The sequence below is a fragment of the Vicugna pacos genome, chromosome 19 (assembly GCF_048564905.1).
Source record: "Vicugna pacos chromosome 19, VicPac4, whole genome shotgun sequence".
In the NCBI taxonomy this organism is placed as follows: domain Eukaryota; kingdom Metazoa; phylum Chordata; class Mammalia; order Artiodactyla; family Camelidae; genus Vicugna; species Vicugna pacos.
Genome location: NC_133005.1, coordinates 37,659,468 through 37,686,087, shown reverse-complemented (window position 1 = coordinate 37,686,087; position 26,620 = coordinate 37,659,468). Strand labels below are relative to the sequence as shown.

Below are 26,620 nucleotides of genomic sequence, written 5' to 3'. Positions count from 1 at the left end.
CCCCAAGGGTCAGCCAGCGGGATGATGCCCCCTCAAGCCAGGACTCTGCTCAGCGCTGATGGAACTACCGTGGGTCAACTCTCCTGGCCACAGTCCAACCGAGGTCCTTCTAATTTCCAACCGCTCCCACCCTCCTGACATCCCCAAAAGCTGCTGGTAGTCTGAGGATGCACCTGGACTCATCTGAGACTGGACAGCAAATGCCAAGCCCAGGGCAGAGGTTACATGAGACCTTCACTTCGGTAAGCCTCTGTTTCCTCCTCTGTGACGTAGAGAGCGTGATATTTGACCACCACAAGCAAACATCTGGCAGAGCAACAGAAGGGGGACTTCTCTCCCCCTTGAAGTGCTCTCAGCACTGTATTACAGAAGTCCATAACTAGAAACACCCGAACACCCATCAATGGGCCAGACGAGTGGAGAAACAAAATGTGGCATAGTCACACAATGGAACACGATTCAGCAATGAAAAGGAACAAACTATTGATATTTGCAACAACACGCAAAGTTCAAAGCTGAGCACTGAACTTTCCGCTGAGCCAAAGAAGGCAGACCCAAAAGAGTCCACTGGATAAGATTCCACGCACAGGAAATTCCAGGAGACGCAAAGCTAATGTGGCAAAAGAACTTGAAACAACGGTTGCCCCTGAGGTTGCAGGGCTAGGAGGGAACTTCCTGGGGTCATGGAAGGGCTCTGTACCTTGACAGGTGCAGGAGTTATACAGGTACACGCATTGGTCAAAACGGATCACACCACACGTTAACCATCTTCACATTTCACTGTATGTAAATTACACCATAATTTTTTAAGTGGGTTTTAAAGAACATGGGCTTTGGAGTCAGGCAGACCAAACCCTTGCCTTTTCAACCAAGGAAATCAATAGCTTCTCCTTTGTGGTGAAACCAATTTGAGAAGAATCCTGGAGAACCCAGGCTTCTCCTCACCTCTGCACACCCAGAACCTTCCACAGGGCGTGGCACTGATCCGGAGCTCAGCAGACAGTGTCAGAGGAACCAGTCAAAGTGCGGCTAGAGGCACCGTATGACCGCAAAGCATTTTTAGGAGTGGGCTTTGTTTCCACAAATAAAATCTTACCTAAAGCAAATGAAAGCGATTTCACAGACGTTCAAATTTTCATTGTTTACCAAAAACTGCTTCTTTGCCTAAGGATCATTTGAAGTCCCAGAAATCCACCTGGATAGGTTTATTTCTTCCTTCTAGATAGACGTATGTGTGCCAGGTGCTTGAGAGAGCACGTCAATAAAACAGACACTAGGCTTGGTCCCTGCCCCCAGGGAGCTTGCATTCTGGGGGAAGGACAATACAAATGTAAATGAAGCTCTGATAGGTCATCTGGGGTACTGATCAGAGCTCTGAGGAGCAGAAAATAGAGGATGTGAAAGGATGAGATGGGGACAGAGGGATTCCTTTAAAAGAAGACATCAGAGGCGGCTTCTCTGAGGAGGAAACAACTGAGCTAAAAAACGACAGAGGAGGAGCAGGCTCGTGAAGGGCTGCCTGTAGAGCCTTCCAGATGGTTGGTGCATAGGGAAGGGATCTCTTGAGGCTCGTCCTTCTGAGATTCCAAAGAGGGTGGCTGGTTTAATATAAAAGAGCTGGAGCCTGTCAGCCTTGCTCAGCCACTCACTTGCTGTGCAACCCCCCACAAATCTCTTGCCCTCTCTGGGCTTTGTTTCATTATCCGAACAATGAGAGAAGGTCTGACAACACCATCTCTTGGAGCCAACTAGGACGCTCCAGGGGCACTTGACAGGACACTTGCAAAGCACACACTGCGCTCTCCAAGGCTTTGGGTCCAAGACAAAAGATGGAGGGACAGCGTCCTCCAGCGCAGTGTCCTCTTGGGGAGAGGGGATAAGAGTCAAGGTTCTAAGGCTCTGACAGATTTGCTGTTGCAAAATGAAGATGTTCTCCTGTCTCCCGTCACTGTCTACAGGAACAAAACATGGTGGCAAAAACCCAGGGTACTCCGCTTAGCTGTCGGCCACCCTCCGACTGGCTGTAGCCTTGGAAATAAATGGTCCCCGTCAGCTCCGAGGGTGAGCTCAGGATTTCAGATGAAAATGAAATAAGAGGGAACACAGCCCAGAAGCAATGCAAAGTAACGACAAGGGTACGAAAATCTTCCACTGCAGCAAGACGGATGCTGAGGGTGGTGACCTCAGATGTGGGGACACTGGGGGAATGAGCTCATGCCCAGGGGCTGGCAGGTGGGGCCTGCGTTCCTGGGATCTGTGGGCCATCTGAGGGGACCTGGTCTAGGCTGGCAGGGCCACTGCCTTCTTGCCCCACCCCCACCCCGTCCCCCTCCTGCTAAAGTCTGATATTCCTGCGTGTCTCCAGATCAAACGGCCACAGCCACAGGCCTGCGAGGCTGGCTAACTCCAACCCTGTGCCAGGGAAAGACAGCCTCAAAGCTGACAGACTTTGAGCAGGAGAGCAGCAGGCTCCAATCCCAGGAAGTGAGACAACACAGAGAAGACAACGACATAAGAAAAAACCCATCATCTGCCGGCACCTCCAGTCCTGCTAAGCTCGAGGTTCCGGGATCATTCTGCCCAGTACCACGGTCGCAGCTTCTTGTTTCCTGGCTGAGAAGTCACTAACCTGGGTCTCAGGTCCCTTGTCTCTAAAACAGAGGACACAATAGTACTGACCACACAGGGTTACTGTGAGAATTAAGTGTAAAAATCTGGGAACAGTTTCTGGCACTTTGTGAGTGCTCTCCATAAGTTAGTTTATTTTAATTTTTTAATTATTTTATAGTCATATTAAATATGTCCCTATATGTACTAGTACCATCTAAGTTAATTGATGCTAAGACTCTACCAACTGGGATCATAGTCAACAATCTCCTGACTATCCCCCCCCATCTCCCCCACAATCTTTAGCAATGACACCCAGCCTCCCTGCGAGCCTTGCTAAGCCTCTGCCAGGGCATAGCGCTCTGATGAGCTGTCTCTCCTCTTAGAGAAAAATAGTTGAAAACAAAGGTTAAAATCTCAAATGCCCAGAAGGAAAAGCAGATGAGTAAAGGGCGCCCCGTGTTAGACATCAAGGAGGAGTGAGGACTGCAGCAAACTAGAGAACCCACATCCCATCTAGAGGAAGAAACGGCTACCAGCTCTAGTCAGTTTCTGCCAGGGAGGAAGGTAGATCCAGGATTGGCACATCTTTTAGTTTTCAAGGGAATCCAGAAACCCAAATTTTTATGGGAGATCTGATTTTCAAATATTGGCACATAATTCATCCTTTTTAAAACATGGAAGTCCTGGCAAGATACATCTGTTTGCACCCACTGTGTTGCAGGGCAGAGCCCTCCCAGCTGTTCCTGACTGCCAGGCTAGTGCCCTCTCCCTGCAAGAATCGGAACATTCTGGCCGGCTAAAGCAACCAAGGAACTGGAGACAGATCTTAATTAAGCTCCAAGCGGAGTGCCTATTAGTTGATAAAGGCTTTGGAAGCTGTGAGGCCAAGAAAAACTGAAGAACAAACCACAATCCAGAGGAGGGACGGAGGAGATGAGGAGTCAGAAGGAACAGAAAGCTCTAACTCAGAGCTTTGCCCATTCAAGTGTGGATGCAAAACTAACCCTGCAGCACTCCCTTGAGAGGACCTATTAGGAAGGGGACCGTACACTGCTCTGGCTGCTGGCACTTGAGGTAGCACCGGGAGGGGGGGTGGGAGGGGCAGGGTCCTCCCAGGAAAAAGAACGGTGCCCAGAACGGCCTTAGCTGGAAGCCTCTATCCCACACAGACTTTGCTCCACGTGGATGTGCTCCACGTGGATGTGCTCACGTGCAGGATCCTTCACTCGAACAGAAGCTCTTCTAAAGCTGGAAATGTGTCTTTCGTATCCCGAGTGCTTGCTCAGTGCTTGGCAAAGAGAAGGCCCTTAATGAATGTGTGTCGCATGATCCAATGAATGAAACCAAAGAATAAGAAGCAAGACGTCAAAGAATAGGGTGCACGCCCACTCTTCCAGAACTGAACAACTCCCTCGGGGAAAGTGAGCAAAGGCATCAGTGCTCAGTGCACGCCGCAGCCATGCAGATCTGGTCTTTGCACAGAGAGACACCTCATATGGGGTGTCAGGAAAAGGACAGTGACATCCCATGATGACCAGTCAGTGAGGCTTAAAACACCGCAAAGCCCCAGGAGATGGACACAATGCATGACCTAGCCAAGCTCTAGTGGGTGTCTTGGGTCATTCTAGAACATCAAATTAAAATACTAACTTGTCGTTTTCATCCCTTCCCCAGATAGATGGTGAAGGACCAGGGGGGCCTGGCATCCAGTCACGTGGCTAGTCTAGTGGCACAGGCTGGCCCAGAACCCAGGTCTCCTGACTCCTGTTCCAGAGCACTCCAGACTAGGAACACACCTGGGACCTGGGTGAGGCAGGTGGGGCACTCCCCTGGGGTGCAAAATTTAGGGAGGTGCCAAAACAGCTCAGTCATCAAGATAAATAATGTTTTGAGGCAACATTTTTTTAAGAATCAAAATGAGTGCAAAACAAATCCATGATAAGCAAAATAGCAACTTAAAAAAAAAAGGACTTAAGTTGTACCCTTGCATGCCTCAACCTCCCCCTCTGCACTAGGAGTCCCGAAGTGACAGCTGACTGAGACACGAAGGAACACTTGTGTGGAAATTTATGGGAAGATCCCTCCCGGAAGAGGGAGGCGGCTTGCTTGGGGGCGTCTGAGGCACAGAAGAAAGAGTGCTGGAGGAGGTGACAGGTGAACGTCCCCCCCGTCACCATCCTGACTCTTGAAGTAGTACTTTTCCTACAACAAGCCATGCACCGGGGACACCCCAGCTGGACGCCCTGCCAGGACAGCTAAGGGAGAAGACCCCACCCCCTGCAAGGGCCCCCCGCCGCCCCCATCCTAACTCTAATCAGTTGTCTTGCAAATCTAAGCCTTTCATCTCAAGGGGCAGGATGGATTTAAAAGTTTGGACAGCTCTGGATAACCCTTGGGACCATGGAAAAACAACCCAGAACTTTTATGACTTACTGACAGTGGGTTATGAATGGAAAGTAAGGCATATTCTTAAACCCCTGACAGTAAATCCCTTTTAAGGGATTTCCTTGGGGCCAGTGACACCACGTCTTCCTCCTGCCCCCAAATACTATTAGCAGCTTGTTTTTCTGTGACAGGCTTGGCTTTGAGGTCAGCCAGGCCTGGATTCAGATTCAGCTTTGCCATTTACTGTGTGGCCCAAGAAAATTTACCGAGACGAGAAGTCAGCAGCTCACGCTTCCGGAAGTACGACGGTAACTTACATGACGTGATGGGGGGCTGAAGGGCAAACCACAGACAAAGGGGGAGACACAACCTAGCATCAGCACACCGCCCCTGTGAGGGGTGTCAGTCAGTCTCCTGGTGTTTCCAAAGAAAAAAATGTATGTGAAATTCCCCAAATTTTAAAAGTTGGCCAACTCTTTCAAAATTTTTTTAAAAAATTTTAACCCAGCAGAGTCAAATAAAAGAGCTTGGTGAGCCAGAGCCTGCCAACTGGCCCATTTGGTGCCTCTGACGTCTACACATCACCCGGCAACCTGCCTGGCACCTAGTAGGTGCGCAGCAAACAGACTGTTTCCATCTTTTCAGGAAACCCTCATGGGCTTCAGCAACATCCATTTCCACACAACAGCTTGAGAAGGAAGGCTTCTCAGGAGGAAAATGGAGATAAGAAGAGACGAGCTGAAAATCTGGAAGGCTCTAAAGGGAGGGAGGAACTGCAGAGGGAATTCCTTAAAAGGATTTAAAAGAATTTTATTGGACATAGTTTAGCACAAGTCAGGGATAAGATCAGGCAGTGATTTAACTCCTGGACACAGCAAGCGAGTCTGTGTATGTGGGGTGGGTGGGGGGTGAGAGGAATTGTCTCGACTGAGATCTCCACCAGTGTTTCGGGGTCCTCTGTCCACAGGTCACCCTGACATTTGACTCAGGCACACAGTGTTCTGCTATGCCCATCCCCCTGGGACAGCCCCTCCCAGGGGTGCTCATAAGGTCCAGCTGACCCAACACAATAGGAAGCAAGGCTTGAGTCCCACCCCCGTGGATCTGGCAGCAGCTCACGTGAACTTTGAAGTCAGACCCGGCGGGGTTGAGTCTCAAGTCTTCAACATCAGCCGTTGTCAATGTGATGATGCCCAGACCAGCAGCATCAGCAGGGAACTTGTTTGAAGGGCCCCAGCCAATACCCCCTGAAACAGAAATTTAGGAGGTGGGGCCAACCATCTGGGTTTTAAAAAGCCTTCCAGAGAATTCGGATGCATAAGAAGTTTGAGAACTCCTGCTCTACACCTTTATCTTGTGGTGTTTGGGAAGTCCTGTCTCACAGGGACGATTGAATCTGTCCCATAGAATTGTCCTGAGCATTCCTCCAAAAACCAGCGCAGAAGCATGGTCTGTCTGTGCTAGGCAGTGTGGGAGATGCTGATAGCACATAGTCCTGGCCCTGATGGAGCTTGATGTCTGGTGGCCAGACAGATAATAAGCAGGGAAAAAGGATACAAATGCTAATTTTCAGAAGGGAGAGGAAGGCAGGGCCTGACCCACCACAGAGAGCTGTGTTCCTCCAAGTGCACTCCAGGGGCCACCTGACCACAAAGCCCACACAGCCAGGCGGACCTCCCTTCCTACGCACTCTCCCCAACGCCCTCTCTGCTGTCTCTGCTGTTCCTCAAACACACCTCCCTCCCTCCTGCTGCAGGGTCATTGCCTTTGCTGTTCCAGCCACCAGGAAAGCGCTCTTCCCTGATCTTCCAAAGATGGGCTCCTTGTCCTTGTTCAGGGCTGTATGCAAATGTCACCTCCTCTGAGGTCTGTGTAAAGTGGTCTCCCTTGGTCTGCACTCCCAGCGCCCTACTCTGGGTCCTTCCCCGCCCTTCTAACAGGCTCCATTCGGAGGCCTCAGCGATTTTCCTGGTTCTGCCTCTCCCAGCAGAAAGTAAGTTCTTGGGGCCAAGTCCCTGTAGTGGTGGCCTCCACAGCACCAGAGGGCCAACGTCTGTCGAATGAATGACTCCCTAACCCTATTCCTTTTCATAAGTCCTCTACAGCGTGGGCGCTCCCAACTCCGGAGCCTGCTCCCCACCCTTAAGGAAAAGGCCACAGGCTGGGCCCCCAGCAGGGTTTCGTCCCGACCTTGCTTGGTTCTGTGATGGTAAGAAACGGCGGTAGAGACTGGAAGGAAAAGAGGAAAGGAGGGTCGGAGGCCAGCGACCCTAAAAAGCCGGCTCTGCGGCGGCGCCCTCTCCCGGGCGGTGCCCTCCAACCCAAACCCCAGAAAAAGCGCCGCTCCTACCAATTCCGAGGCGAGGCGTCGCTCCCAGCCGGCGGCCTGTGCCGAACGCGGGGACCCCAGAACCCGGTCCGAGTGCCCTGCGTCGGTGGGGTGCGGGCACTTGAGCCACCGGGACTCCGGGGCGGTGGCGCTCAGGAGCCTGAAGGGAAAGGCGCCTGGTGCTGCACGTGCTGTCCCTAAGAAGTTGACGCTGCAAGGGCTGTGCAGTCCCTGGCCCTCAGTGGCAGGAGGAGGCCAAGGGCAAAGGCGCACTTGGACCTCCAGGCAAAAGCACTGAACTGGGCGCGTGGGCCCCGTAATGTCGAAGCGCGTGGCGCGCGAGGCCCCGGGGCAGCGGAGCGTGGGGACTTTACGTGGCATGTTGGAGCGCGGGGCAGTGGCGCCAGGGGTCCGGAACCCGCGGGGCACTTGAGCCGCCGAGGGAAGCACGTGACACGGCGCGCGACCCCAGGAGGCCGGCGCGCGGCGGGGCGCGTGCAGCCCGAGGGCAGCGGAGCACGGGGAGCACGAGGGCGAGGGCGGGCGGGGCAAGGGGGAGAGGAGAGCGGCGGAGGCGCCAGGCCGGGGCTCGGCGACGCGCCTGGCGGAACACCGCGCATTCGAGGTGCCGGGCCCGGCGCTGGGCCGCCCGGACGCCCCGGGCCCGCTCCGCGCGGCGCCCCGCGCCCCCCGCCGCCGCCGCCGCCGCCGCCGCCCGCGCTCCCCGCCCCGCTCGCCGCCCCTCCCTCCGGCCCGCCTCCCGCCCCGCTCCCTCCCTCCCTCCGCGGCGGCGGCGGCGGCGCGGCGCTCCCCGCGCACTCGGAGCCCGGCGGGGACCGGGAGGCAGAGGCAGGTGGCCGCGGGGCCGAGTGCCGGCGCTGAACGGGGCCCGGGGGCCGAAGTTTGCCGGCGGCTCCGGGAGGCGGCGCGGCCGGCTTCCAGCCCCTGACTGCGACTTCACCGGGACCCGCCGGCAGCCGGGGGACGGGAGCCGCGGCCCGGCCAACTCGGCTGAGGGGACGCCGTGTCGCGAACTTGAGGTGGGAACTTGGCGCGCTGCAGCCTCGCCGGGTGCCGCCGGGCGGGCGGACTCTGGCTCGGGGGGGGGGGGGTTGCACGTGTCCGTGGCCCCGGCTTCCCCGGGGGGACCCCGAAAGCCGATGAGGGCAGCGGCTGAGGCCACCGAGGACCCGGCAGCAGCTGTGGGCTGCGGCGTGGAGCGCGTTCGCCATGGTCACGGTGCTTCCCGGGGGTCCCCGGGGTACGAAGTGACAGGGCGGGAGGAGGTCACCTCCTGGCCGTGGCGGACGTTTCTCACGGCCTCGCGGGAGGATCCTGGGAGGAGGGAGTGTTGGGAGGAGGTGGTAGAGGGGCGTCTGTCACTGGTTCATTCACTCCTTAGGCACATGATGGAGCATCCCATCAGTGGGCTTTATTGAGTCACTCATTACTGCCACAAACTTTTATTGAGCGCCTACTGTGTGCTAGGCGCTGGGGACTCCGAGAAAGCTCTGTTCACGGAGGGGAAGGTCGCCTCCTCAGCCTTCAGGGCTTCCCTACCCCAAAGGGCTCAGCCTGGATAGACTGGAATCTTTGGGTGAGGAAGGAAAAGAGAAGTTCATTCATTCATTCATCCATTCATTCATGGATTGGATAAAGATTGGTTGAGCACCTACTATGTGCAGCTCACCACACCAAGTGCCCAGCGTTCATTATTTCGTTCATTGAACAGTTATTGAGGCCCTGTGCTGGGGAGAGAATTGTGAAAGAGAGGGATGGGTTGGGGGCGGGATAGGATGAAAGCTGGCTTGCAGCTTGGAGAACAGCCCCCATGTGCATAAGCAGGTCACTGGACAGGTTGCAGAATGGCCTTCCCTTGGTTCATCTACTGCATTCATTCTCAAGGGGAGGGGGGAGGCTGGAATAGGTTGTTAGATAAGAAGAAAAGGTCTTTAGAAAACTCCTTAGGGGTGGGCAATAATGGGGAAGGCATTGAGAAACACTGATCTTTCTAATGAGGGCAGGCTCCCACCAATGGGGTGTATTAGTTAAGTTGTCCATTCAGCAGGCATTTACTTATGCTATTCTTAAGCTCAGAAAGGGTGCCTGGCACCAAAGTCACCAAGGTGAATGAGAGAGATGCAGAGACCCCCTTGGCTGACACCTTGAGATCAATGCAGGGGAGGTGAGAGGAGGGAGCAGGAACTGCTCTGATTCATTGTGTGTGTTGGACAGGAGGGGGGGCTGCTCCTGATTCTGTGAATCTAAGCAGAGGTTTAGTCGCTAGGGTGTGTTTAATACCCACACACACATGACTGCAATCAGAGACACTTTGGGGAGCCTCACCAGAGCAAGGAAAGTTTGGTTCTGCTGGAGATTCGGACCCAGTGCTGGAGCCAAGGGAGGGGCCAAGGCATGCCAGCTTTCTTGAGTAGACTTCTCAGGACCTGTCAGATCTAAGCCTGACCTGCAAGTTCTCTGTCTTGGAGCTCAGAGGCACCTGCTGAGCAGGGAGGGAGGGAAGGTGTGCTTGAAGACAGGTGAGGATGGCCCCTGGGGGTTGCCCTCATCACTCACGCCCTAAGCCAGCCCATTCCAGTGGAAAGATGTCTGTCTTGGGACACACTCCAAACCCACAGGGGACCGTGAGTGTACTGGAAAAAGACAGCCTTGATTATGTACCAAGGCTTGACTGAGAACCCAGGCTGGGGGAGTCCTGGACTCTGAATGGGGCAGATCTGGGGGCTAGGGTCCCGTCCCACTGCCATTTTGAATTCTCTGCACCAGACACACAGCTGGGCTCTGGCAAGAGGTGAGGGGGTTGCCCCAGGGAACAAAAGAGCAGAGAGATGTGTCCTGGGTGCAGGGCTAAGAGACTCAAGCTGGGACTGAGGAATTAACCCCCGAGACCCCTAAAAGGTGTCTTGACTGGGCTGTCCTTTCTCCACATCCCCTTTCCAAATGTGAGGAAGAGACATTTCCGGTTGCCAAAGATATAGAGGTCTGGGAATCTACTCTTGGTTGACTCATTAAACCCAGAGATGGAGCCCCAGGGTGGAAAATGGCGGCTTGGAGAAGCCACTCTAAATAGAATTAATAAAAAGGGAAAGGCAAGTCTAGCTGCAAGCACTCAACCACCATTGGCCACTTTTGTCCTAGAGCAGAAGTCTAACAAAATCAGAGCCTACGGTGACTGCGCTACAGAGAGGAGCTGACTGGTGCCTCGGCTTCTCCCCTGCTCTGTGGGGACTTCCTCACACCTGCCTCCCAGGGCAGGGGGCACAACCCCGCTCTCCTTCCTTCCCGCCTCCCTTCCCGCCCTGCTCAGCACAGACACTGCAGCCTTAACACTTCCTAAGGAAAAAGAAACGAGGGACTGTTTAAGCAGGTGTCCCCTTCCTGCTCCCCCAGGGTCCTCACTGCTCCCCAAGCCTGTTCTCAAATTGGGGGCTGCAAGGAGGCAAACTGAAAGGGACCTTCTGGCTCCCACCCCAAAGCACCTCCTGGTGGAAGGCAAACGTGCACGTGGTGTTATCTTGCCAGGAACAGAGCAGGGAGGCTCCCCAGGCTGCCTCTGTCTTCTTTATGGGGGCGGGGGGACTCTGGCATGTTCTCTCTTTGGGAGCAGGTGGGGGAAGGAGGAAAGAACCCAGCTCCCAGCAAATATATTCCCCTTACCCAGTGACTGGCGCCCCAGCTCACAGGAAGGAGGACTGAGGTCCAGCATGGCTGGACTGTAACCAGGGTGGACAGGAGGTAGTCAGGAAAGACAGATTCTGCACCCGGGCACAGCATCTCACAGAGAGCCAGCATGCCAGGACCTGGGCCAGCCTAATGGCTGGATCCGTTTTGATTAACGTTTTAATTGAGGATTAATGCGGCATGACCCGCCTCTGAGTCAGCCCAGCCAAGGAGCCCTGGCCCTGACGGATGAAGCTGCACAGACAGGGAAAGGGCTGCACAGAGAGGTGATGGGTCCCCACGACACCCGCTCGGAGTCAGGGAATGACAGGTTGGCCAGTGCGGTGGGAGAGAAAGGAGCCAAAGCTCATGGAGCTCAGGAGAGAAATGCCTTTTTTTCTTCTTAAGAAAGTTGCATTGCACATGATTAGTTTCCTGCCGCCACATGTTACCACCAGTTTAGTGGCGTAAAGCAACACAAATGTATTACCTTCAGTTTGGGGGAATGGAAGTCCAAATGGGTCTCATCAAGGGGTCGGCAGGGCTGTGTTCCTTCTGGGGGAGCGTCCGTTTCTTTGCCTTTTCCTGCATACTTGTCTCCTGGCTTCACGTCACTCCAACCTCTGCTTCTGTCATCACGTCTCTTTCTCTGACTCTGATCCTCCTGCCTCCTTCTTATATGAATCCTTGTGTTTGAGCCCACCAGACAATCCCGGGTCATCTCCCCATCTCAGAATCCTTGATTTAATCACACCAGCAAAATCTCTTTCGCCGTGGAAGGTAACATATTCATGGGTTAGATTAGAACGTGGATATCTTTGAGAAATTATTCTGCGACCAGAAGAGCACGCCTCCTCAGTGTATGTTATTGATGAGGAAACTGAGGCCCAACCGAGTGAGTGACTTGGCTTCAGTGCCAAGTGAGAGGGAGAGCCAGCACTGAGGTCTAGCCGTCTGGAAGGTGTTGTCTGCTTCACATTCCTCCTCTAAGAAAGGAAATGCAAGGGGAGGGGTGAGCAGGGGAGGTGCCTAGCTTGCTGCACAGAAGCCATTCTAGCAAACAGAGCCCTTCTGACGTGCCGGGCACAGTTCCAAGCGCTTAGGAGGCCAGTGCAGTGATGACCCCAGTTCACAGCTGAGGATATCCAGGCACAGAGAGGTGAAGTTATTTTATTTGCATAAGGCTGCACAGCTAGTAAATGCTGAACCAGGCAGCCTGGTCCAGGGGACCACACCCTCACCCTCGCTGGTGCCTGTCTGCACCACAGGAGAGTTCTGCCCAGAGATCAAAATGGCAATCCGGAACTTGACAAAACCAGGAGTTTTGTTTTCTTAACTCTCTTCTTGTGCAGGTGCACAGTAGGCGTAAAGAAGTTTCCCCAGCTGTGGGCAATTGCCTGCTTCTCCCCGCTCCCCAAAGACTTTTCAAAAGGCCGTCCAGAGAAAATAGAGATGAGAGACCTAGTCTCTGGCTTGCTGCTGCTGGTGGGCCCCCGCCTCCCCGCCCCCAGGATCCCATGATGCAAGGAGGCATTAAGATGCACAGTCAAAGAGGTTTGCCTGGAGTCCCACAGACCTCGATGGAGTCTGGCTTCGTCACTTATCCGGAGTCAGGAGTTTTCGCTTCTCAAAGCCTCAATTGCCTCATCTGTAAAATGGGGGTGTTAATAGTAACACCTGCCTCTTAGGGAAGGACGTGGGCTCGTGCAGTTAAGGCTCTTCCACAGTGCCTGCCACTTAGTGTGTAATTAAGGGAGGCTGGGATGGGTGGTGTCACAGCACTGGGAGTGGTTCGAGCGCTCTCTGCATTCCCCCCTCCCACTCAGAAGAAAGACCGAGAGCTCTGTCCTAAGGGACGGGCATAGGACTGGAAGAGTGAAGTTGAGAGAGGACAGCAGTTTGTTAAAACCCCAGAGAGACCCAAGAGGTGTTTCAGCAGTTGGGATCAGCACATAACAGTTTGTGGGACCCTATATGTCCTTGGTGGGATGTGGTCATGGTGATGAGCAATCAGGTGATGGTGATCATACCTGCAACAAACCTCCGCTCACCAGATCCTCAGAACAGGCCACTTACCCCGCTTTAGAGGGAGGAAACAGGCTCAGAAGAGGGCCGGCGACTAGTGGATGCAGATGGTCGTATCAGGCTGAAGGGTTATTAGCAGCGGCAGCAGTGATGGCCAGGCAAGCCTCACTTAGACCTTCTCCCACCCTGCTCCCCACGCCTGAGTCCTGCCCCCCAGGCCCTGCACCCCGCCCTCAAAGTCAGATGCTGACACAGAGCAGCCTCCTTGAGGGGCAGGGGGACCTGCCCCTCAGAACTCCTGGTTTAAATGCTCTCTGGAAATGTGTACTCAGCCTCCGTCATAGCTTCTGAACATCACCTCTCCCCCAGGAGAAAGGAGAAGAAATTGCACGGGGAGTGTCAACAGGTTGGTGGGCTCACGAAGGGGCATTTGATCCAGGCAGGCCCAGTGCAGGTTTTTCTCTCCAAGCAGAGGGTTTCCGCTTCTCCAGTGAAGTTCCCCTAGCGTGGAGCCTCCCAGAACCCCAAGGAGATTTAGAAGTTGGGCCGGGGGCTCCCCACCAAAGCCCAGAGAAGCTCCTTCAGCCCCAGGCCGAAGGTGGTCTGCAGGCATTCCTGGCCCCCTCCCTCCCCTCTCGCTCACACTTCAGCAGGCTCTCGGGGAGCCTTCAAACATGCCAGTTCCTGGGGCCCCCCCTTAGGGATTCTGATTGAGATGGTCTGGGAAGGAGCCTGGGAATCTGTATCTCTACGGAATCCAGGGAGATTCAGAACCTGGTGGCTTGATTGTTTCCATGCTCTTCTTTTTCTTTTTTTTAAAACCTGGACTAAAACCCAGAGTGGTGCTAACCACATTCTGTACTTCCTACCTACCACTCTTCATCACTGGCCTGTGCCAGGCCGTCTTATTCATTGTCCCCTTGCATTCCGGTCCCCGAGCTTATTCCCCTTCCCCGCACCCCCCCCAGGCACCCTCCCTGTGGTTGATACAGATCCTTACACGTGCTTGAGTCTTTGTAAAATATGTCATGTTGTGTGTGTGTTCATTTACATAAATAGCATAGTGCTATAAACTTCTGTTTCGTTTTCCACTCGGCACCATGCTTCTAAGATCTAAATGTGTTGCTAAACCTACATCTAGTCCATTGCTTCTAATTCCTGCGCAGCCTACAGGAGTCTGCCATCTGCATCTGCTGCAGCTCTCCTGTTCATGTCCCCCTGGGCTGGACACTAGGGGACCTGCTAGCACCAAAGCAACACAGGATGCACGTTCTTGTACCTTGTTCCTTGCTTGGACCTGAGTCTCCAGAAGCAAATCCTGAGTCAAGGATCCAAGTGCCAATAACATATTATGGACCATGTCTATCACAACCCCTGCAGACCCGGGTCTGGGGAATATAGGAGTGGGGTTCCTGGGTCTTAAGGCACCAATATCCTTCGTTCCCCTCAGTATTCCTGATGGCTTTCCTGGAGGCCACAGCAGACTGCACTCCCTCCAGCACCGGGCTCTAAGGGTCAGACAGTGCTGTGTTCCAGTCCCGCTGGATCAGGTCAAGAAAGGAGTCACCCTTGGCTGGTAGAGGGGAATGATAGACTGCCCACCATAGCTAATAATAACAGAGCAGGCCCGTGGAGGGTCCACTGTGTGGCAAGCATTGGGCCGAGCCCATCACCCGTGTCAGCTGCTTTAGTCCTCACCGTGACTCAAGGAGGTAAGAGACATTCATATCCCCATTTTACAGACAAGGAAACTGCATCTCAGAGACTGGACAGGACTTGTCCAAAGTCACAGAGTAACTGGCCTTGGACCCTGGTCTCCTGATTTCAGAACCAGGGGCCCTTCTGCTTCTCCAGCATGGGGTCATCAGTAAGCTGCCCCCCAAGCTGGAGGACAACCAGCTTTTTCTCAACACCCCCTGTAGCAGATCACCACAGACGGAGTGGATTAAACCAACACAAGCTTACTACCTCACACTTCTGGAGAACAGAGGTCTCGAAGGGGGCTCACAGGGCTAAAATAAAGGTGTGGGCAGGCTGTGTTCTTTTCTGGAGGGTCTCAGAGAGAGTCCATTCTTTGCCTGTCTCCGCGTCTTGAGGCTGCTGGCTTTCCTTGGCTCGAGGCCCCTTCCATCTTCAAAGCCGGCATTGGCCAGTCGGGCCTTTCTCGGAGCACTGCATCACTCTGGCACACTCTCCTGCCTCTCTCCTCCATCTTTTAGGGACCCTTGTTGTGATATAGGCCTCCAGAGAATCCAGGAAAATCTCCCCACCTCCAAAGAAGCTGAGTAGCAACCTTACTTTCGTCTGTAACCTTGATTCCTCCCTGTCACATAATCTAACATATTCACAGGTTCCAAGGATTAGGGTCAGGACATGGACATCTTTTGGCCGGGGTTGGGGTGGGGGGGGGAGGCATTACTCTGCTGACCATACCCCCTAGTAGTGTCTACCTGCACCCACCACTTGGGCCTGGGGTGGAGGGCAGCTTCAGCGGGGAAGTGGGCACTGGGCACGGGGGACACTGGCCTCTGGGTTTCACCACATCTCTGCTAGCCTGGCCCTCCTGCCTTCTCCAGCTCAGCCAGGTCAAAGCCACCAGCTAATGCCACCTCATCCCCTCCAACACACACAGTCACCAGGTCAGCTGTGGTGGTCAGGCACCATCTATCCGTCCATCCATGTGCGAGGCCCCCATCCCTGCTCTCTCTCTGAGATTTGCCCCCACCCTCTCCTGTCCATCATCCCACCACCTGGAAAGGCTGCCTCTAGCTCAGGCCTCATCATGGCGCCACCTATCGCCAGCTGGGTGAATGGCACCACTGGAATCCTAGCATCCTTGCCTTTCCCCCTCACCCACCACACTCCAGTCCTGCGGCAAGTCCTATCAGCTCTTCCTTCGAAGTCCATCCTGAATCCACCCAATTCTCCAGACCCCTCCACTGGTCTAAATCTCGATGGTCTCTTTCCAGAATGACTACAGGGGCTTCCAGCCTGGTCTCCCCAGCCTACTCTGACTCTTCTCCCAAGGATGCTTCACCCACGTAGAATAAACCCAGCCCCATCTGGCTCGTGCCAACCTCCCCACGCTCATCTTCTCCCACCCTCCCCTCACCCACTCATCCTGGCCACTTGGCCTTCCCTTTGGTCTTTGACCATCCAAGCCCATCCCCAGACTGGGGAGCAAGCTCTTCCCACTCCCTCCACCTGAGACACACTCCCCAAGGTCCTCCCAGGGCTGGCTCTACCCCAGGGTCCCCTCCTCTGAGAAGCCCTCCTGGGCCTCTCCAGCTAACACTGACCCCCAGTCATTTCCCATCTGTCACCTTGTTCTGTTGCTTTCACAACACTGCCTACAGCGTGAAATGATCTGTGTACTTATTTGGAGACTGTCTCCCCCAGGAGAAGGTCACACCTGTGAGGACAGGGGCTGGGTCTGTCTCGTCCTCTACTGTGCCTCCAGACCTAGCCCAGTCCGACACGTGGTAAGTGTTGAATGAATGAATGACAGCTCCCTCAGGACTCCTCTTCCTCATCCCCACCATCACAGCCCCTTTCTCCAATGGCTTCCTTGTCCCCAGCAGACATACAGACCCTCAGAGGCAAAATCACTTAATTCCACCACGCTGTAGAACTGACGGACCTAACACTACAGAGAAAATTAAAAAGATCAGCCTTTTTGTGAGGGTGTCAGGCTAGGTGAAAAGTAGCATTATTTTCCAGAAGCAGGACTCCGGAGCCTGCCTGATCTGTGAACCTCACCTGAGCATGCAGAGCCTTCGCCCCACACCCGTCAAACTGGGCAACCCCTAGACCAGCTCAGGAGAAGTATGCCCACCCTTCGTTTAGTAAACTCCAGCCTCTGGGCCTCCCTCCCCAGGGACCTCTGGCCCCCCGTGTACAAGCAGCCTGAACAAAGCATGCTTTTCCTCTCCTCTCCTTACCAGTCTCCTGAGACAGAACTTTCCAAGCAGGAGGCCGAGGCTTTAACTCACATAGGTCACAAGAGAAATAAATGAGGAGTCATTAATCCCTCCAGCGGAAAGCAAGGAGGGTTGAAAGGAGAAAATTCTGCAAGGAAAGAGGTGATTACAGGCGGAGGGGGTTCACCAGAGTGCCCCGGGGCTTGCAGGATGAGAGGAGTGTGTCTGCCTCCATCATCATTCTTGCCAAACAGAATGTCGAATTTTTTTTTTTTGGTTTGGTTTTTTTTTTTTTTATCTCTTGTCTTTGGTGGCAAAGATAAAGCAGCAAAGCTCAAAAGCAGTAGCATTAACATGAAGTGCCTAAAAGCGATCCTTCTCCGAGGGATTCTGGCAGGCTTTGCCTGAGGAGATGAGTTCCAATTTTAGGTGAAGTTAAAAAACCCTCTTAAAGCTTTAAAATCAAATCATCTTTCTTCAAACACAGGTGTACCCTAGTTTTCCAAAACCTGATCTGTGAAACTGTAGCTTTCCCCAAAGCTGAACAAGTGGAGGGATGATTTGCTTTTGTAAAAGAATTTCTGTTAGGAAGGAGCCCCTTTGGAATTTGGAAATCTCTGTGGCTCCTGTTAAACACTGTTTCTCATCCACGCAAGGGTGTGTGTGTGTGTGTGTATGTGTGCGTGCGTGTGTTTCCCCCGGACATGTCCATAGCACAGATGGACACTCAGGGTTTCCATTTGGAATTGATAGACTTTGCCGGTACCACTTGCATCCATGGGGGATGGATGGTGAATTTTTTTAAAGCAAAGTATTAGGGTCCTTTTCTGTGGATCATCTTAATTCTGGAGAGTTCTGTTGCTGTAGTCTGGGGGTCTCAAACTCAAATGCCTCCAGGAGCCAGAAAGGAAACATACACGAGAACATACATAGAGGGGGATGTTGGAAAGACACCAAGGCAGGGTGGGAACTGTGGCAGGTTGCAGCAGGCATGCCCAGCCTAAAAGGGGAACTCAGTTCTCAGCTGGAATTTAAGCCAAATTACCAGATCATCTGATTTCTCAAGAGAAACCAAGATACATGAATTTTTACATGAAATTTCTCCATTTTCAGAATCTTCTCCAAGCTGGGCAAAATATTTGTGAACCAAATGCAGCCCACAAACTATGAATGAATAAGCCGTCTCATCCTAGTAGCACAAACCCTTAGCTTTGAGGATTGGGAAGGAAGAAGTCTGTGTAAGCTGATATTTTGACCTCGGTTTCTCAGAAGTGCCCTCACCGTGTTGGCCTCCCCGACAGGAAATGGACTCATTTGTCGAGCACTTGGCGCTTTTCTGCTGCTGGGCACAGGGACTGAGAGATGAGAAAAGCACTTTCCTCCCCCAGGGAGCCAGCAGTCTCCTGAAGGAGCCTGGCTGGCACACAGACAATTCTGAAACAGGGTGGCAAGTAGAGTGAAGATAAATAGGGGTGGGGATAACTCTTGATTTAGCTGGAAGAGCCAAGGAAGGCTTCCTGGAGGAGTGAGCGTGCCTGCCCAGTTCACTCCTGTAGCCTTAGGATGATGTTTGCTGAGATATGAGCAAACACAGCACTGTTGTGATCACTGTGCCGTTTTTTGGACACTGTCTCTTATTTATGGCAAGTGATACCAGTTTTCCACATATGGAAGGAATGCAAGGTGTCCCTTTGTGTTAAATACTATTAGTAACAGTAGACAGCAAATATTGAGTATCTCCCATGGCCCAGCCAGTGTATTAAGTGGTCTTATGTACATAATTCAGTGAGTCCTCTCAGTAATCCTGTGAAGTAGGTCATGTGGTTATACCCGTATTACAGATGAGGACATTGAAACACATTAAGGTTGAGTAACTTAACCAAGCCACATGGATCCGAAGTCTGCATGTGTAACCACAACACCAGAGCTTCTCCGCCTTGGCACTTTGGACACCGGGGGCCTGAGTCTGTCATGTGCATCATAGCATTTTTAGCAGCAGCTTCAGCCCCTGTCTGCTCAATGCCAGTAGCATCTACCAGTCATGACAACCAAAAATGCCCCTAGACATTGCCACACGTCCCCCAGGAGACAATCAGCCCTGGCTAAGAACTACTGGTCTACACTAAACTGCTTTCAAAACTAAATAAATACCAAAAACGTTAGGCAAACAAAGTGCTAAGTAGATAACAGTACAGATATTGCATGACGGTCCACTAGGTTGTCAGCTCTGTGGGGTCAGAGACCACGTCTGCTTCTGTACATGTCTGTGAACCCCCAGTGCTCAATGCCTGGCCCCCAGTAGCACCCAGTATATTTCTGTGGCGTGAGGGGTGTGGTGTAAGTGATGTGGAGGAACCGTGACGTTTAGGAGATGCTGAATGACAGTGTTGCTGTCTTCACTCTTCAGTGAATGTCTTAGCTCGAGCTGCTGTAACAAAACTCCTGGGCTGGGTCACTTCTGCAGCAGGCATTTACTGCTCACAGCCCTGGAGGCTGGGAGTCCCGGATAAGGGCGCCATGTGGTCAGTTCCGATGAGGGCTCTCTTCCTGGCTTGCGGACGGCCACATTCTCACTGTGCCCTCATGTGGTGGAGAGAGAGCGAGCTCCATGTCTCTTCTGCTCCTTATAAGGGCACTAATGCCACCATGCGGCGCCACCTTCATGACTTCGTGGAAACCTAATCTCCAATGGCCCCACCTCTTAATAGCATCCCATTGGAGGTCAGGGCTTCCCCCTGTGAATTGGGGGGAATGCAATTGAGCCTGTCGCAGCAAATGCCTGCAGAGGCAGCACTGTCCGCTGAGAGTCGGGAATCACTGAGGGTCTTTCCCCTCTTCTCCCCGCCAGGCCTGAGAGGGATGTGAAGGCCCAAAATGACCCTCTTACCGGGAGACAACTCTGACTACGACTACAGCGCGCTGAGCTGCGCCTCCGACGCCTCCTTCCACCCGGCCTTCTTCCCGCAGAGCCAGTCGCTCAAGGGCGTCTTCTACCGCCGGGCCCAGCGGCTGCGGCCGCAGGACGAGCCCCGCCAGGGCGGCCAGCCCGAGGACCGCAGGCGGCAGATCATCATCAACGTGGGTGGCATCAAGTACTCGCTGCCCTGGACCACGCTGGAGGAGTTCCCGCTGACACGGCTGGGCCAGCTCAAGGCCTGCACCAACTTCGACGACATCCTCAACGTGTGCGATGACTACGACGTCACCTGCAACGAGTTCTTCTTCGACCGCAACCCGGGGGCGTTTGGCACCATCCTGACCTTCCTGCGCGCGGGCAAGCTGCGGCTGCTGCGGGAGATGTGCGCCCTGTCCTTCCAGGAGGAGCTGCTCTACTGGGGCATCGCCGAGGACCACCTGGACGGCTGCTGCAAGCGCCGCTACCTGCAGAAGATCGAGGAGTTCGCGGAGATGGTGGAGCGGGAGGACGAGGAGGACGCGCTGGACAGCGAGGACCCCGACAGCGAGGGCCCGGCGGAGGGCGAGGGCCGCCTGGGCCGCTGCATGCGGAGACTGCGCGACATGGTGGAGAGGCCGCACTCGGGGCTGCCCGGGAAAGTGTTCGCCTGCCTGTCGGTGCTCTTTGTCACCGTCACCGCCGTCAACCTCTCCATCAGCACCTTGCCCAGCCTGAGGGAGGAGGAGGAGCAGGTAAGAGCCCGCAGCTGTGTGCGGGGAGGCTGGCTGCAGCCAGGGAAGGTCTCCGAGGACAGAAACTAAACAGTCTGCAGGATCACTCTCATCCCAGAAGTCCACATCCTTCTCACCTGCACTGCCACCTCCTCCAGGAGGCCTTCCCTGACTGCACCGGCTGAGTAGCATCCTGGTCCCTCCTGACATTGTGTTTACGTGGGTGTTGTCCATCTCCACATTCAAACTTGAACGGCCTGCTCATTCAGGTCTATGCTGTGCCCCGTCCCCCCTCACCCCAGCATTGTCCAGCATGGAGGAGGCAATGGGCCACTCTCTGCTGAATGAATGAGTGAACAGACAATGTGATTTATGATATGACTGGCCCCAAGCACATGACATAAACCAGATACCATCAAAATTAATTTCACTCTCTTCCATCCTTTCTCAGCTCAACTTTCCTGATTCCTTTGTATAAAAATATCCCAGAAACATTTTCTGGGTCCTGAATATAATTTTTAATGGTAAGTATGTGTGTGCACTCAAATAGCAATTTTTTCTGTTAAATAAGAGAATACTGGTAAAGCAGTTCCTCCAGGGCCTGCCAGAGTGTGTGCTCAATTAGCACACAGTTAATAGGAGCCAGGAGCTGGGCGGCTGCTCAGCCTGCATCTTACCTCCTCAGTGAGTCTTCCCACACCCTGGTATGGGAGGTGTTCACACACCCACTTGACAGATGAGAACGCTGAGGCAAAGCAGCTGGCCCAGACCCAGGTCTGACCGAGTCCAAACTCTAGCTTCTTAAACATGGAAGTATGGGTCCCATGTGGTAGCCAGGGACCTCGCATAGCCCCGCAGAAGGGTGTGATTTGTCCACGCTGTGCTCCCACAAATTTTGATTTGGTTGCCAACGTTTAAAAGTAATGTTTTTTTCATTTAAAAATTCAAACCCTCAGCTTCTCTTAACATTTATACAGTCAGGCCCCCAGTCCAGCACGGCAGCTCTTGGTGGGAGCTGAGTCCACGAGATGTGTGTTCCCCGGTTCAGCCTCCTTGTGTATGAGACCCTCTAGCCTTTGAGTTGGGACCCTTTCCCCCCAACGTGGGGGAATCTGGAAGTCTCAAGACAGGCAGAAAGGTTCAGACAGGTACCAACAGGAGAAATAGGTATGGCAATATGAACTCAACATAAATGTCATGCCAGCCAGCATTTATTGAGCACTGGCTGTGTACCCTGCATGTGCTAAGCACTTTACATGAACTCTCGGATCTAACATTGGAACAGCTCACCACGTGAGGGTTTTTCTGCACACATATATTATGGAAAAGTAGCAATAGTGTTGCATTTATAACTCACAGGGAGTCTCTGGTGCTTTTTAAAAAATACATTGAATTTTTAAAACCAGCATTGAGAAAACAGCTCTCAACCAGTAAAATGAACTTTTGAGAAGCATATAGGGTAGTGATGATGGGGGCAGGGCTAGAGCCAGATGGCCTGAATTTGAATCGTACTTCATCTGGCTGTGTATCTGTAGGCAAGTTACTTAACCGCTCTGTGCCTCAGTTTCCCAGTGCGTCCAAGGGGCTGTGAACAGGCTCACTGCACAGTGGTGTGAGGATTCGATGAGTGAGTCTATGGGAAGTGAGTGGATAATGCCTGGCAATACGCAAGCAGGAAGCGCTAACTGTAAGGATGCTATGTGCCTGCCAAACGAAGAGAGGGAAGAAGCTTGTCATTTGACACCTGTCTGGAAGTACCTGTATTTAGTGTAGATATCCTGTTAGCGCCAACATATGCCATCCTAATTTTATCAGGAAAATAATGATACGGCCAGTTTTATTCAACTTCTGATATTTGCTTTAAAAAATACCCAGCCTTGTTCAGGATTCAGTGAAAATGCCATTCTTTGACTTCATTTGAGAGACCACTGGAATTCACTTTCAGTTGAGCACATAGTTGAGTACCTTCTGTATTTAAGCACCAGAGGGCAGACAGGGTGACCAGAATGAGTCTTCCAGCTTCAAGGAGCCTCAAGTCTATTTGGGGGATGGAGAAGAGGACAGTGACACTCCAGTGACTATAAGTATGAGACACAAGCCGAGGGGCTCTTGTGAGAGGCCAACAAACTGTGCTGAGGATACCCGTAGGGGACGCATTCCAGGAAGGCTTCCCAGAGGAGGGGGCTTCCTGTCCAAGAAGTCTGAGGCCTCAAACCTCACCCATTATTAGTTCATCTTTCCAGACTCTAACATATTCCTAGAGAAAAGCTCTTATAGCAGGTCTGGTAGAAGCCAGCTGTGCCCAGGAACCGGCAAGATGCCCAAGGCCAGAACCGTTTCTGCCTTCCCTCTCTGCCAAAGGTCCTCTTGAGGTTGAGGTCCAAACCCACTGGGGACAGTCCACCGTCCAGATATATTGCAGACTAGAGCGACAAGCTGGCAGCCTGTGTGGCAAATGGGGCACACAAATGTGTTTGAGTGGCCCCTAGAGTGGTTTCTTTGTATTGAATTATCAAAACATGTAAAACTCAGGAGATTTCATATAAAACTGCAGCCTCTCTGAAAACTTCCAACCACAAGATTGGATTCACCTGGGGCAGCCATCAGGGGGCGCTGAGCAGGAGGACACCGCCTCCACCCGACCTGGCCCACCTCTCCCATTTTTCCCTTTGCCTGCCTGGCCTTGACTCAGCATCCCGTCTAAGCACGAGTCTAGGGCTCTTCCATCCATCCTGGTAACAAATATGAATTGATCACCTGCCACGTGCCGGGCCTTTCCAGGCACTGGGTTCCCTAGAGCAAACAGTACACAGACTGTCCTGCCCTGTAGGGCTACAGTTTTCTGGGGCAGGGGGGCAGGAAGTGGGATGGGGCTGAGATAGACAATAAACATGAAAAATAAGTAACTTATAAAGCGTATTAAAAGATGATGAGCATTATGAACAAGCAGAGCAGGATACAGGGAATCAGGTTACTGAACAAAGGAAGAGGGGAGTTTTTAAACAGCAGGTCACACAGGGCCACCCTGGGAAGGCGACAGGGAAGCAAAGAGCTGGAGGAAGGGAGGGCAGAGTGACGGGATGTCTAGGGGAAGGGGAATCCTACAGGGAAGCAGAAAGTCAAGGCCGAGCTGGAGGGTGAGCCCAGGGTATTGGAGGGACAGTGAGGAGGCCCCGGGGGCTGGAGCAGGTGAGCTAGGCAGGCAGGGGGCGAGAAAGTGGGAGAGGTGGTGCCCTGGCCAGATGAGCCCCAGGTGGGGCTTGAGCTACCTCCCTGAGCCATGGAGGATGCTCAGCAAGGAGGGGCAGGATCTGATTCTTGTTCTGAGTCCCTCTGGCTGTGTGTGCAAAAGAGACCAAAGGGACCAGGGCACCCAGGGAGGAGGTGCCAGTTGCAGAGAGGATGGTGGCTGGATCAAGGTTGGGCCAGTGGACGTAGTGAGAAATAGTTTGATTCTGGAATCATTTTAAATGAAGAGTGAATGGGATTTTGTGAGGATTATATGAGAGGTGTCAGGATGAGGCCAGGTCTGTCCTGAGCAACCAGAAAAATGGGATTGCTGATCGCTAAAAAAGGAACCCACAGGTGAGTGGGTGTGCAGGCAACCAGGAGCCCAAAGAGACTAGATGGTAAATGTTCTCCAACACACACACACAAAATGATAATCATGTGATGTGATAGAGGCATCACTAACGCTATGTGATAATCATGTTGGAATATATAAATGTATCAAATCAACTAGTTGTATGCCTTAAATTTGTACACTGTGTTATATGTCAATCACATCTCAATAAAAATTAATGTTAAACAGAAAGAAATCAGGAGCCATTTTGGGGACACGATGAGTCTGAGATACCTATCAGACACCCCCGGAGGCAGCCTGTCTGGGGTGTGGGGTTCAGGGTCGAGGTCTGGGCTGGAGAGAGGTTAGAAGTGGTCAGTGTCAAGATGGTGCTTCAAGCCCTGGGCTGGACAGGATCACCCAGGGAGCAAGCATAACTAGAGAGAGAGGACCCATGGCTGCTGGGCAGGGACAGGCCGAGACAGGCATCGTGCCCAGACCACCTTTCACCGAGGTAGCCCAGCACCCCACTCAGGACAGAGCTCCGTGCTGACCTCTCCCGTGACCTCTCCCCTCTGTCCCAGGGCCAGTGCTCCCAGATGTGCCACAACATCTTCATCGTGGAGTCCGTGTGCGTAGGCTGGTTCTCCCTCGAGTTCCTCCTGCGGCTCATCCAGGCGCCCAGCAAGTTCGCCTTCCTGCGGAGCCCGCTGACGCTGATCGACATGGTGGCCATCCTGCCCTACTACATCACGCTGCTGGTGGACGGCGCCGCCGCGGGCCGCCGCAAGCCCGGCACGGGCAACAGCTACCTGGACAAGGTGGGGCTGGTGCTGCGGGTCCTGCGGGCGCTGCGCATCCTGTATGTCATGCGCCTGGCCCGCCACTCCCTGGGGCTGCAGACTCTGGGGCTCACAGCCCGCCGCTGCACCCGCGAGTTTGGGCTCCTGCTGCTCTTCCTCTGCGTGGCCATCGCCCTCTTTGCCCCGCTCCTCTACGTCATCGAGAACGAGATGGCCGATAGCCCCGAGTTCACCAGCATCCCTGCCTGCTACTGGTGGGCCGTCATCACCATGACAACTGTGGGCTATGGAGACATGGTACCCCGGAGCACGCCCGGCCAGGTGGTGGCGCTCAGCAGCATCCTCAGCGGCATCCTCCTCATGGCCTTCCCCGTGACCTCCATCTTCCACACCTTCTCCCGCTCCTACCTGGAGCTCAAGCAGGAGCAAGAGAGGGTGATGTTCCGGAGGACCCAGTTCCTCATCAAAACCAAGTCGCAGCTGAGCAGCATGTCCCACGACAGTGACATCTTGTTTGGAAGTGCCTCCTCGGACACCAGAGACAACAACTGAGCCCAGACGACACCCCCCACCACCACCACCAGGACGCCCCCCAGCCCTGCCCGTCCTCCGTGGCCTGAAGCCATCGCCATCACTACCGAAGCCTTCAAAGGCACGTGCTGCTTCGGAGCACAGCCCTGGCATAGGAGGGACTGAGCCACACCCCAGGGAGGATGCTCCACCATCCACAGGGGGTCCCTGGTCCTCCGTGCCCAGAAGTGAAGCCCAGCACACGGCCCTGATGGCCCCTCTGCCCGCCCCAGCCCCCATACCTGTTTCCCTTATAAGGAGATGGCTTGTTCTTCCCGCCGTGTAAATAACTTGCCCAGCAGAGACTTGCTCCATGGGGCTGCCTGGAGAGAAAACACAACGTCAGCAGCTGCATGTCTGTCTTGAGTGTGGACCACGTGCAATTAAAGAAAGCTGGTGAAACAGAAAGAAAAAGCCTTCCATGGGGCTCTCTTAGGAGAGGAAACTGCACTTCCCTGCAAGGCCAGCCAGTGTGGGTACCAGAAGTAAAAGGGCCTGTTTCCTTGGGTCCTTCACGCCTGATGGGGATGGAGGAGAAGAGAGAGGGCAGAGACCTTTGGGGAAATTACTGCTAAATACTGCAGTCCCTCGTTCTTCTTTCTCTGATTCCTCTCGCCTCTGGGCCTCTCTTTAGCCCCGTCCCGTCTCTCCCATCCGCTGTCCTCCTTTGCACCTTAAGGCCTGTATCTCAAACTTTTCCCCCAAGGCACCCCTAACAGCCAAGTGGACACCAAGTCAGCATTGCTGACTCAAAGGTGAAATCAGTTAACTTTATCTTTAAAAAAAAAAAAAAGAGTAGTGTGGATTTTTTTATTCTACTCCACATTCATTTTAATATTTGGGGAAAAAAATGCTTGAAACCATTTACCATTTACATTCACCTAAATGTAAACCTAGATTACATTAGGTTGATGCTTTGGGAGGGTGGACCACAGTGCTCTGGGCCATCGGAGAGCACAGTCTGAAGCCCCCAAAGGCCTCCCTGCGCCGCCCAAAGACCTCCAGAGCACCCTTCCGGCCAGGAGCACCACCAGACCTCGTGTAGTGTGGGTAAAGTGTGGTAGAGAGGGAACCCCAGGCCAGCCCACCAGATTTACTCAGCTCGCAG

At 53.5% G+C, this 26,620-nt stretch overlaps 1 protein-coding gene across 1 annotated transcript; it reads left to right on the top strand.

Moving 5' to 3' along the window:
• Window positions 1–8,112: 8,112 nt before the first annotated feature.
• On the top strand, window positions 8,113–26,276 carry KCNG1 (potassium voltage-gated channel modifier subfamily G member 1). Its single transcript, XM_006206650.4, has 3 exons — window positions 8,113–8,364; window positions 19,799–20,598; window positions 24,724–26,276. The coding sequence occupies exons 2-3, from the start codon at window positions 19,825–19,827 to the stop codon at window positions 25,492–25,494; spliced, it is 1,545 nt and encodes a 514-aa protein (XP_006206712.1). The 5' UTR covers window positions 8,113–8,364; window positions 19,799–19,824; the 3' UTR covers window positions 25,495–26,276.
• The last annotated feature ends 344 nt before the right edge of the window (window positions 26,277–26,620 follow it).